Source organism: Erpetoichthys calabaricus, chromosome 8 (assembly GCF_900747795.2).
Source record: "Erpetoichthys calabaricus chromosome 8, fErpCal1.3, whole genome shotgun sequence".
NCBI classification, from domain to species: Eukaryota; Metazoa; Chordata; class Cladistia; order Polypteriformes; family Polypteridae; genus Erpetoichthys; species Erpetoichthys calabaricus.
In genome coordinates this window covers 158946016-158959290 of record NC_041401.2, presented here as the reverse complement: position 1 = coordinate 158959290, position 13275 = coordinate 158946016, and the positions used below count along the sequence as shown (strand labels likewise).

Genomic DNA, 13275 nt, shown 5'->3' with positions numbered 1-13275 from the left:
ATTCTAAATTTCCCTCTTGATAGCTGCCATATTTCTATTTTTGGATAAACATTTTATGTCAGCTAGAATAAACATATTTAACTATTTCTGCCTTCCACACCACTCTTGAAAGTGCCTTTTAGATGCAACTATAACTCATATTTTTGTCTGACACAACCTCTGGCAATCATGCACTGAAATTCTCCTACCCTGAACACAAAGTGTTTCCAAACCTGACTTCTGCTGTTAAGGCAGTGTGTTAATACTGTGAATCATTTCATGTGTAGTTTTTACTCATGCTTTTATCACATATTATTGTGCCTTCCAAAGTAAAACATCCACTTATAGTCACTCATTAGTGTGGTGCTGACTTTTATTTGGTACTACCAACACTGCTAAAAAAAAAAAAAAAAAAAAAGGTGGTACCATTCTGTTTTGATAAACCTGGTCTGATCATGTGAAATGATGAATGGCAGTACTTTTCCCTCACACAGTTTGCAAGTGCCTTGTTCACTAGTGTAATGTCCACATTTACAAAGGAAGATGGTCTGTAAGCTTAGGTGAGTTTTGTTTAGGTTCTAGGCATTGTGTTTTTGGTCAAGATTCCTTTGCTTTTGTTACAAGGAATATAGTATTAAAGTTAACAGATTACTGAAGAATGTTGTTTAGAGATGTATCTAACAGGTGTTGCAAATTTTCATTTTTATAAAGATTGTGCATCATCTAAAATTTGCAGCGGCTACATTTGTATGTCTAGAAGTCTCTGAAATGGGATACAGAGAATTCTAAGAAAGCTGTCTGTTAGAAACTTGTTCTTTGCTTTTGTCACTTTCATGTGATAGACTGACTAAGGATTTCCTGGAGACCCCACTCATTGAACCACAAATTTATTGTTAGAGAAGCCTTGTAACAGTTTTTGCTTGTCAGTCAATGACATTCTTTGCGTCTATTAAGAAACCCATTGTCTAATTTTAGTCTTACTGTACTTTTGTATTGCTTGTTAGTGATAGATAGATAGATAGATATTTTATTAATCCCAAGGGGAAATTCACATACTCCAGCAACACCTTACTGATACAAAAAACAATATTAAATTAAAGATTGATAATAATGCAGGTAAAAACAGACAATAACTTTATATAATGTTAACGTTTACCCCCCGGGTGGAATTGAAAAGTCGCATAGTTTGGGGGAGGAACGATCTCCTCAGTCTGTCGCTGAAGCTGCTCCTCTGTCTAGAGATGACACTGTTTATTGGATGCAGTGGATTTATATTTAATATTTATATACAGGTTAATCAATCTTTACTGCTGAGCAGAGGTTATTGCATTAGTGTTTTCCAAATACAGTGGAACCTCGGTTTACGACCATAATTCGTTCCACAACTCTGGTCGTAAACCGAGTTGGTCGTGAACCGAAGCAATTTCTTCCATAGGATTGTATGTAAATACAATTAATCCGTTCCAGACCGTAGAAACTGTATGTAAGTATATACATTTTTTCAGTTTTTAAGCACAAATATAGTTAATTATACCATAGAATGCACAGCGTAATGGTAAACTAAATGTAAAAACATTGAATAACACTGAGAAAACCTTTAACAACAGAGAAAACTAACACTGCAATAGTTCGCGCTATAGTGCTAGGAACCGCTCTCGCTAAAAACACTTTTTTTAATGAGTTTTAAGCACAGGGGGAAAAAAGGAACATTTGAAAAATCCGTAATTTAATAAACCACCAAGAAAAGTAACACTGCAACAATGCAGGCTACGAACCGATCACCGGAAACATAACTGAAAACAAAAACAAGCCTTCTCTAACTTATGCGTCCCTCAATCGCTCTGTGTGTGTGTGCGTGCGTCTCACTTTTGCGGGCCTGGAGCGCTCCTGTGTGTGTGCGCGCGTCTCTCTCCTACCCCCCCAGCCTGTGTGTGTGTGTGTGCGTGCGTCTCTCTTTTGCGAGCCTGGAGCACCTGTGTGTGTCTCTGTAGCTCACGCCTCTCTCTCTCCCCCGCCTGTGTGTGCGTGCGTCTCTCTTTTGCGAGCCTGGAGCGCCTGTGTGTATTGTCACGCTTGGGTCACAGATTTGCACAGAGACACAGGAGGTTGTAGAAAAAAAGGAACTTTATTCAAAGCACTGCAAACAAACATTTGTCTCTTTTCAACAGTTTAAACGTGCTCCATGACAAGTCAGAGATGACAGCTCTGCCAGGAGCACAGATTGTCTGAGAGAGAAAGAAGGAGAAGCAAGCAACCAATTTAACAAACTGAAAGAAGCCCGTGCAGGCTTTTTAAGAAGGCGGAGCACCGCACGAGAGGCATATTACGCGACAGAGCCGGCAAGAAGGGAAAGGAGGAATGTGAAGGTAGTCTGTCCATGTTTCTTAGGGGTTTTCCCAGGGGCGTCTGTATTCTCTGGGGGTGCGATCAGCTTTGCAGCTCACAGTGTGTCTGTCTAGAGCGCTCCTGTGTGTGTGCGCACACGCCTCTCTCGCGCGTGTTCCTGTGTGTGTGTGTGTGTACAGCCCTCTGTCTCTTGCGCTGCCTCTCTCTGTGTGTGTGTGTGTGTGTGTGTGTGTGCGTGTGCGTGTGCGCGTGCGCGTGCTCTCTCTCGCTCGCTGCACAGGAAATGCACAGGGAGAGAATGAGCATCAACAAACCGAAAGGGAACCTGGCTTGTTCGTAAACCGAGTGTTTGGTCGTGAACCGAGGCAAAAGTTTGGCGAACTTTTTGGTCGTAAACCGAGTTGTACGTATACCGAGACGTTCGTAAACCGAGGTTCCACTGGTAGTTCTAAATAAAGTTAAGGCTGATGAACAAAAGATGGAGAGGGAGATGATCTTAATGCACCACAGTGGGTACCTTAAACTGGCAGCTACTTGATTTAAACCAATAACTGAGTGGCCTCATTTGCAATTCATAGGGGAATTGTCTGCTTTGATATTTTACTTGATTTTTGGTAAAGTTAATAATGAAAAAGACTTTTCATAAGGTGACAGCAACAAATATATCTGAGTACTTTTCTCATTGGAGTGTATTTCTGAACATTAGACTTAAATGAAAGTGAGTAAGTTGCATTCCTTTTAAAAATACAAATTAATTAGTTAAAAAGTGGGGTTTTAGAAATGGGACACTTACTTATTATAAACATAAATATGTAAGCAAAAAAAAGATGATCATGAAACTGCTGTCCCACGTTTGCTTAAAGTATTTAAGATATTCCAAGATAAATGGAGCTCAGTTTCGAGTATTCTGCCCCCATTTCTACTCCCATGGCTCAGCATGGGATCTTACGATTTCTCTATTAACATTACAGGACCATCAACCACTTTTGTGTATGTAGATTTAGCACCCAGTTTTGATTGTCAGGGACCAAGTGTTTGCAACCAGAAGAAACCTCAAATACAGCATTGCCCAACACAATTCTGGGTTTAAATAAATGTATTTATTTGCCAGCAACATGTTTGTAATAATTAACAGACAAAAGAGCAATATCAAATACAATAAGTAATCAATTTCCTCCCTCCTTCCTTCCTCTAAGTGAGTCACCCCCTGCCTCCCGACTCTGGCACATCCGAGATAAGGCCACAGGCTTACTTTGAATTACACCCTGGAACTGTTCCTGGTATCACGCACAAGTCATCTGGTGCAGTTCTGGATTGTACGGAAACCAGGGCAGTCCTCCCCTGACAGGACCCTCTGGCAGCACCCAAAGACCCTGACAGGGTTGCGTTTCCAAACTCCAAATCTCAGCATTCTCTGCAGATGTTCTGCCTGGGCTGGGCCCTGAGGAACACTGCCACCTGCCATGTGGGGGAACAAACTGCCCCCAACACCCATGTCCGCTTGGTCCATCCATTATGGCCTCCTGTCCAGGCAAGAAATCATCCTCCATCCCAGCCTGGGTGTCTGACCTTCCTCCATGAAACTTACATTATGAAAAAGAATGTGTGGGTTACACCTTTCTACTTAGATTGGGATTCAGAAGCTTTAACAGCTAGGTTTTTTACCCAGGACATGTGTCAGTTATTTTTATTGCCCAGCTGTAGTAAACCTGACAAAGCAACACGGATCAATATTTCGTCTGTCTGTTTACTGGAGATTAATTCAGGTTATCCCTAGTATAAAATTTTGTCTCTTTAGCCTAGTGGGTCTTATTCTGCAATGGTGTTTATTTGGATTAATGAAATAAGGGCAACATTTTTCTTCATTTTGGCATAATTTCAGAGGCTAAGATGTTAAAAATAAGATGCAGCTGTTCAATTCCTTAGTCATACCCATGGCAATTTATATTAGTGTAACCTGGAGAATGACAAGAGGCATCGCTTATAAATTAGATGTGTCCAAGAAGAGATGCTTACTTAGGTTGATGGAAGTGAACTGGATAGTCAGAATTACCAATGAGTTAATATTGCAAAGAATGGACCAACAGTGACTTAAGTGATATGGTGAAACCGAGACAACTAAGAATACTGCATCACATCTTGAGAATTACAGAAGGAAGACACCCCAAGACTGCATGGGAATAGATTCCACTGAGAGTAAAAAGAGGATGACTTAAAAATGACATGGAAAAAGATAGTAATAAATGACGTGAAGGAGATGGGCTTGACCTGGTATGAGGCAAAGATCATGGTAATAGACTGGGACAAATGGAGAGATAATGTTGCTGCCCAGTGCACTTCTGGGAGCAGGAGGAGCGAAGTCTAACTGTAAGTAGGGTGATACCATTTTAGTTTACAATGAACATTTAAAAATGTGTGCAGTCAGCTGTGTTGGATAGTCAAAATGTGCTTTGTTTTAGATGATGTTAACAGTTTATTTTTATATCAAGCATTTTTATAATCCAAATGACCTGTTTGATTATGTGCTCTTTTATAAGACAAATGTCTCTCTTTTTTACGATTTGCATAATAACATACATTTTTAGTTAGATTATGTGAATTGTTCATAAATTCATAAAACAGTTTTGCTTGCCTTCTTCTCTTCACAGGCATCCTGTACTGATGGTAAACTCTTTAACCATCTGGAAATAACCTGGCGATTCAGCCCAGGTGTCCCGGGGTATCCCAGAACTTGCATCCTTGACTTCTCTGTAAGTGAACTTCTGCTGATCTACTGGAATGTTCTCCTAAAATATTTTATTTTATTTGTGTTCTGAGAGGAATGGCTTTCTTATCGGGTTCTTGATTGTTTCAGTAATTTTCAAAGCACAATGGCACCATAATAGCAGTTTAAGAGACCACCAAATGCTCAGCAGTTATCAATATCACTCATATGCTTTTTATTATGCTAAGGTTATACTTTATTTTTGGTATTTTATAACCAATTATAGTTCAAACTCCAATATAGTGGATGGAGTGCATAGCTCAACAGTGGCAAATTTAGGTATGGTCAACATAGGAAGGCACCTAGGATGGCATCTTGCTGGGGGTGGCATGGGGTTTCCACAAACACTCAGAATGGTGATTGCAGCTTGAGCCAGTCAATCCATTAGGAGAGCCATTTGTGAAACTTAAGGTCTGCATACACTGGACACCACAAAGCATGCACTCCAAAAAGTCTGTATCATGTACACGCACAGGCCACAAAGGTGTAACTGAAGGGGAGCATGTTGTGGACACAGAAGGGGATCGCATACCCTCCTCTGTATATACCGTGGAATTTACAGACTGTGCATTTCATAAGTGCCACACAAGTAATCTTACTAGACTTCAACGACTGTGTCCAGGTGTGCACCCCTTAAGTTATATAAAAGGTGCCCTTGTTTGTACAAAGAGGGGCACCATTTATGTAACTGAATGGACACTTGCTCTGAACACCTAGGGGAACATCATCCCAGCGGTGATTGAAGTCTAATACTGAGTACCCGCATTATGTAGGCATCACGCCATCAGCACCCAAACCCCCATGTCACCGATGGCTTGAAATGTGCTTTGACTGACAGTGCAACTCAGTGTTTTCCAAAACACTGTTACAAAATTCCTGGCACAGAAAAATTGCTGCTGTCTTAACTGGTGAATATGGTATGAGCAGCATAGACATAAGTGTTCTGGAGTGGAGGCAAGGACAGCTTAATGAGCTGATAGCAAAGTTTTAAAGATTATTAAGCACTGAACAAGACACCATGGTGGGTGATCCAAATGAGAAATACCTTGTTCTTTGGTTGCCATGTTTTGTTTGAGTCCACAATATTGCAACAGCATTCTGACTGTTCGGCAGAAAGATCTGCTCAGCTTAGAAATTATTAAAAACGCTGGAAACACTTCAGCATCCATTCAGCAGAGGTCGCCTTGATAGTGTTTTATAGGTAATACTATAAAATTTAAAGAATTAGTTTGGTATTTTTCAAGTCAGAGTTTTTTCTTCACAATCACAGTATATATTAATTTGCCACATAAAATTGTGTTCTAAAGTGAAGCATATTTTATAAATTTAAAAAAATAATTAGCCTGCTCTCCTTGCCTTTTTATAATTTGAACTAATAATATGATTGTAAGGAAATAATTTTGACTTGAAAAACACTGAATTTATCCTTTAAATAACAAACTGAAACTTTAAATTGTTAGTGTATTTCTCTACACGTGTATTGTAACATACCACTTTGCATTTTTTTTTAAAAACTCTGTGAAATGATATAGCAATTTGTATTTGCTTTCATCAAGTATTAATCTCACAAAAGTTTTTTTTTTTTTTCTTTTTCTCCATCTTGAGGTTTCTTTTGAGTTTCGCTCACTGTTTCATTCTCAACTGGCAACAATGTTTTTTGACGACATCGTAAAGCAGATGGTATCAGCATTTGAGAAGCATGCAGATAAGAAGCATGGTCCAGAAACCCAGATCCCCCATGAGTTAATGTTCCATGAAGTGCACCACACATAGCTGAAGAGAATGTGGATGTTCAAATCACCACTGGAATTTCAAGATCAGCTAACTCGTGGGTTTTTGACTGCAAGCCAGCACTCCCAAAGGTGTGTGTTCTGCTGTGTCACCATCTATTATCCTAATCCTCTGAGATAATTCCTCTCCAAATCACTCTTGTATTAAACAAATGGAAAGGGGAAGCTTCAGAGTACAATATTTATTCTAAAGCATTTCCAAAAAAGATAGTATGGCCAGAAGTTTGTCATCTTTGAAATACACTTGTGAGATATCAATAGGCACTTGTGATACCAGAGTGACAATGAAGTGAGAGGCATCAAAAATGGTCGTTCTTTACTGATCTGATAAGGTCTGTACTCTTTGGTGCATGTTGATTGCACCAGCCTCAAAAGTAAGTACCGAGATTAGGTACTGATTTGAACTTTTTTGAAGCAATTGTAGATTGTGTGTGATGGATGTTTGTTTTTAAAAGAAGTGCATTACTACAGTTGTTTTTTCTTTTATACTTGGGAAATTATTCACATTTAGCATTTTATTTCACTGTACCAATTGTGTAACTTTTGGGCCAACATGTACAAGTTTGGTTGCAAGTATTTTTGAATAAATAACTTTTTTAAAATAAAGTTTTGCTCTCTAGTACACATTTTTACGTGCTTCTGCATATAATCTGAAAAGCAGTTGCTGCGGTCACCCTGTCTGTCCATCTTTCTGTTCGCACAAAACAGCTCCGTTCTCAGTGGGCTAAAATTTGGTACACTTGTTCTTCAAGGAAATTCATTGAGATGGTTCAGGTTTTATTGAGGCATTTCAAATAGAGCATTCTGTGCAACATAAGTTGCGGACTAGTTTATTGTTTCAAATTTACCTTGACAGTGATCAGTTCAGTTTGTATATCTTGTAGATTTTCTTATTTTACTCATCTGACAGCCACTCCTGAAGGCAAAAGAGATTTCCCAGTACACGTTAGTCCAATTCCAGGAGAGGACCACCCAAGCCCCCTATGCAGCTGCTCACTTCTCCTGCTGCTTGAGGTAAGCTAACTGTAAAAGTTAAGTAAAAAAAGTCTGTTATCTGGAAATGAATGGAAGAGGGCAGAAATTATGTAGGCATCACTCCATAAGTATAATGGGAACAAACATGTACTTGGTTATGTGTATTACAGTAGAAACAACCTCATGGGCGCATTATGTGCACATTATTATTGTAAAGCTTAGACATTATCAACCTGCAGCTAAAAGGTGTTTGAACTATAGTAATTACATGGCAAAGGTGCAACTCTCTTAACTGATTTAAAGATAGGATCAGTTTAGAAAGAGAGCTGTAGTTGACATGTAGGTAGAAGATCAGAACCGTGAGGTATGTGTGCAACAAGGACTGCACTGTGGTGTTCAGGTTCTATGCGAAGAAGCAGTTTGTATTGCAGAGAACAACAACAGCCTTTATTTCTAACTTAATTGTATGGCATCTAGGGGGTGAGCCTGGGACGCTGGGAATAACCGCTGATCCCTCTGGAGATGCTGTAGCAAAATTTCGAGGAGAGAAGTTACCATATGATTACCTAGAATTTACCATTACTCGACCATCCTGCAAAGTCTGTATGTTGTAGTTCCACTGAGGAACAACATTGGAACGGATGCTTTTTGCATCATCAATGGCTAAAACAGTGCAGAAGATGAGCTTGCAGAGTCTAGGCAGCATATCTCAGATATGCGATTGAGGGATAGTAACATCCAGTCCTACACAACATAACTCTAGTACACTTTTATAAAAGCGATGTAGCTCAAAGTGCTTTACAAGATGTCAAACAAGTAGTTACATGCAAAGAAAAACAAGTTAATATTAGATAAGAAAAATAATGCATATATAGTATACACAAAATTAATAATGCACATTTACGTAAGTTAGATATATAGCTAAGAGAAATGGAGTTGTTAAATATAGAATTGTTTTTTTTTGTTTTTTTTTTAAGTCTATTAATGATGATCCGATGATAAGATCAGTTAGCCAGGATGGACAGAAAAAAAATAAACTCTTAAGTTAGAAAAAAAAAATCTGTAGAGATTCCATTCCAAAAGACCACCCAGCCCCCACTTGGCATTCTACCTAACATAAATGTTCTTTATTGGTTTCTTTAATGCTTCATCTTAGAGGATTCAACACAGTTGATCTTTTGGCAGGTTGGGGTATCTGCTTTCATCAAACTTCCCAGGCAGCTGCACAGGACTTTGATCAGGTGTTGGACGACAGGAAAGATGGAGCAGGATTGGAGCTTGCACCGTGCTAAAAGAGTTGCCTATCGGCGAAACATACACATGTTGTATTTTTTTTTTTGTTTCAGTGTATCTTGGGATTTAATATAAAATCTTTAAGATAATCTTCATCTTTAGTATTCCCAAAATGCAGTAAATTGGCCCCTTTCAAGTTCTTAGTTGTTTGAGTCATTTTGATCAATTATTCTAATGTTCTAATCTGGGTGAGAACAGGCCATTCAGCACAACAAAGCTTGCCGTTCCTGTCATTTTAATTGTAAAGAAAATCAAGTCTAGTTTTAAAAGTCCATAAAGTCCTACTGTCTATCACACTACTTGGCAGCTTATTCCATGTGTTTATAGTTTTCTGTGGGAAGAAAAACTTCCTAATGTCTGTGCAATATTTATCCTTAACAAGTTTGAAACTGTGTCCCTGTGTTCTTGATGAACGCAACCTAAAGTAACAGTCTCAATCCACTGGAGTAATTCCCTTCATGCTTATAAACACTTCAGTCGTGTCTCCTATTAATCTTCTTTTGCTTAAACTGAAAAGGCTCAGCTCTTTTAACCTTTCCACATAATTCATCCCCTGTAGCCCTGGAATCAGCCTAGTCGCTGTTCTCTGGACTTTTTCTAGTGCTGCTATGGCATTTTTGTAGCCTGGAGACCAAAACTATACCCAGTACTCTAGATGAAGCCTCACCAGTGTGTTATAAAGCTTGAGCATAACCTCCTTGGACTCGTACTCTGCACATCAGCGCGCTATATAACATAACATTCTGTTAGCCTTCTTAATGACTTCTGAACACTGTATGGCAGTTGATAGTGTCGAGTTCACTACAACTCCAAAATCCTTCTCTTAAGTCAGGGGTGGGCAAAGTCATTCCTGGAGGGCTGCAGTGGCTGCAGGTTTTTGTTCCAACCCAACTGCTTAATAAGAAGCACGTATTGCTCTAGAAATATCTTCTGCTTCATTTTAGTTGTCTCCCTCATTAAGATTTTGATCCCTTATTGCATATTTAAGTCTTAAACAGCTGCATTCTCTGTTTTTAATTGCTCATTATTAGCAATAAGATGCAAATGACAAAAGAAACCAGCAGTTATCCATTTTGCTTGTTACCCTTTACACCTGTGTGTATTTATCGTGCACTATTTGGTTTAATTAAATACTTGGAAGGAAAGAGAAGAGAAAAAAGTGAAGGACTGAGAATTACCCATCTGTTTTACACTTCAAAGTATTTGGATGATATCCTTAGAATGGAAAAAAAATCTAGGATATGAGAATGACTTGACATAGCAGAGTTAAAGCACTAACAAGCCATGAAATGTAATTATTGGCAAGGATTGTTTTCTAATTAAGCAACTGGGTTGGAACAAAAACCCGCAGCCTCTGCGACCCTCCAGGAATGACTTTGCCCACCCCTGTCTTAAGGTGTACTTTCAATTTTCAGACCTCCCATTGTGTATTCAAACCCAACATTTTTACTTCCTACGTGTAATACTTTACATCTACTGACCTTAAATTTCATCTGCCACAAATCTGCTCAAATCCCTCTGTAATAATTCAATGGATTCCAGATTATTTGCCAATCCACCTATCTTGGTGTCACCTGCAAACTTAACCAGAATGTTACTCATATTCCTATCAAAGTTATGTACCGTATATTCTCACGTAAAAGTTGGGTCTTGAAACTCTAAAAATCGATCATAAAATCAGACCCTGACTTATAGGCCTGTTCAAAAATGCGACACTTAAAATTTTATTTATTTATTTTTTTACATCTTCTTGCCTCCTCCAATCTTGTACCAGTTTCTCAGACGCATCAAATTTTGTTGCAGCAGCGCAGTTACCAATTTCTTTCACTACTTCAATGATGTCTAATTTTAAACCAGCTTCATATTTTCTTCTGATTGAACGCGCCATCGTAGATAATGGATGTTCTTACGATAAAGGTGTATATAGGTGTGAGATACAAAAAACACAAATCAGTGCAAACGTTGCTTCGGAATAGTTTGGGTATTACCGTGTGGTTCCTTTTTAAAAGTGACAATGACAATAAAGACTATCTATCTACCTATCTACCTACCTATCTACCTACCTACCTACCTACCTACCTACCAACCAACCAACCAACCAACCAACCAACGAGGTCACCAAGAACCCGATGGTCACTCTGTCACAGCTCCAGAGGTCCTCTGTGGAGAGAGGACTACCTTCCAGAAGGACAACCATCTCTGCAGCAATCCACCAATCAGGCCTGTATGGTAGAGTGGCCAGACGGAAGCCACTCCTTAGTAAAAGGCACATGGCAGCCCGCCTGGAGTTTGCCAAAAGGTACCTGAAGGACTCTCAGACCATGAGAAAGAAAATTCTCTGGTCTGATGACAAAGATTGAACTCTTTGGTGTGAATGCCAGGCGTCACATTTGGAGGAAACCAGGCACCGCTCATCACCAGGCCAATACCATCCCTACAGTGAAGCATGGTGGTGGCAGCATCATGCTGTAGGGATGTTTTTCAGTGGCACGGACTGGAAGACTAGTCAGGATAAAGGGAAAGATGACTGCAGCAATGTACAGAGACATTCTGGATGAAAACCTGCTCCAGAGCGCTCTTGACCTCAGACTGGGGTGATGGTTCATCTTTCAGGAGGACAACAACCCTAAGCACACAGCAAGATATCAAAGAAGTGGCTTCAGGACAACTCTGTGAATGTCCTGGAGTGTCCCAGCCAGAGCCCAGACTTGAATCCAATTGAACATCTCTGGAGAGATCTTAAAATGGCGTTGCATCAACGCTTCCCATCCAACCTGATGGAGCTTGAGAGGTGCTGCAAAGAGGAATGGGCGAAACTGGCCAAGGATAGGTGTGCCAAGCTTGTGGCATCATATTCAACAAGACTTGAGGCTGTAATTGCTGCCAAAGGTGCATCGACAAAGTATTGAGCAAAGGCTGTGAATACTTATGTACATGGGATTTCTCAGCTTTTTTATTTTTAATAAATTTGCAAAAACCTCAAGTAAACTTTTTTCATGTTGTAATTATGGGGTGTTGTGTGTAGAATTCTGAGGGGAAAAAATGAATTTAATCCATTGTGGAATAAGGCTCTAATATAACAAAATGTGGAAAAAGTGATGCACTGTGAATACTTTCCAAATGCACTGTATTTTATGGTCAGTCGATCCTAGTGTTTCAAATACTTCTACACCTTCAATTCTAGCCTGATTATTACAGAATACTAAATCCAGACAGACTTCACCCCACGTTAGTGCTTTAACATACTGATTACTTCTAAAAACTCCTGTTCTTGCACTCTTCTATTTGCAAAATTATCCAGCTAATATTTGGGTAGTTAAAGTCCCCCATGACTAAAATATCCTCCTGTATTCTTTCCTTTTTTATATTACTAAAAAGATGTGCATTGAAATTACTGTCTGCATGAGGCAGTCCAGAACACACTCCCAAAATAAGACCTCTTACCTAATGCTTTTCAGGCATAGGCTCATGTCCTCACTACGATGGGGCTCATCATACAACTGAAGTGGTGTTTTAATTCTGTTTGACAAGCAGCATCTTCTCCTCCTTTTCTGTTCTGTCTATTACTCCTAAAAAACATGTATCCCTCTATGCTATACATATCCCCACCTTTGTTATTTATCCAGGTCTCTGTTATTGCTATAATATATACAGTGGCATGCAAAAGTTTGGGCACCCTTACTTAAAATGTCTGTTACTGTGACTAGTTAAGTGAGGAGAAGATGAACTAATCACCAAAAGGCATGAAGTTAAAAATAACACCTTTCTTTAATATTTTATGCAAGATTAGATTTTTATTCCCATCATTCCCATGGTACAAAATACCCAAAAGATTAAAAGGGCCTGAAGCAAAAGTTTAGGTACCCAGCGTGGTTGGTACTTAGTAACATCTCCTTAAGCAAGTATCACCGCTTGTTGATGTTTTCTATAGCCAGCTAAGACTCTTTCAGTTCTTATTTGGTGTATTTTCACCCATTCATCCTTGCAAAAGGCTTCAAATTCTGCAAAATTCTTGGGCCATCTTGCATGCACTGCTTTTTTTAGATCTATCCACAGATTTTAATGATTTTTAGGTTGGGGGACTATGAGGGTCATGGCAAAACCGTCAGCTTGTGCCTCTTGAGTTAT

At 39.3% G+C, this 13275-nt stretch overlaps 1 protein-coding gene across 3 annotated transcripts in view; it reads left to right on the top strand.

Annotated features, from left to right (window-relative positions):
* The window catches only part of LOC114656195 (coenzyme Q-binding protein COQ10 homolog B, mitochondrial-like), a 44901-nt gene extending 37025 nt beyond the window's left edge, over positions 1-7876 (top strand). For 2 of the 3 annotated variants that reach the window (XM_051931056.1, XM_028807653.2), the window contains 2 exons: positions 4974-5075; positions 6695-7481. In XM_051931056.1, the coding sequence (XP_051787016.1) occupies positions 4974-5075; positions 6695-6862 (270 nt within the window). In that variant the 3' untranslated portion in view covers positions 6863-7481. Of the gene's footprint in view, positions 1-4973; positions 5076-6694; positions 7482-7789 lie in introns of those variants that run through there. The other variant, XR_007935672.1, reaches the window with a different exon arrangement.
* Positions 7877-13275: the final 5399 nt, after the last annotated feature.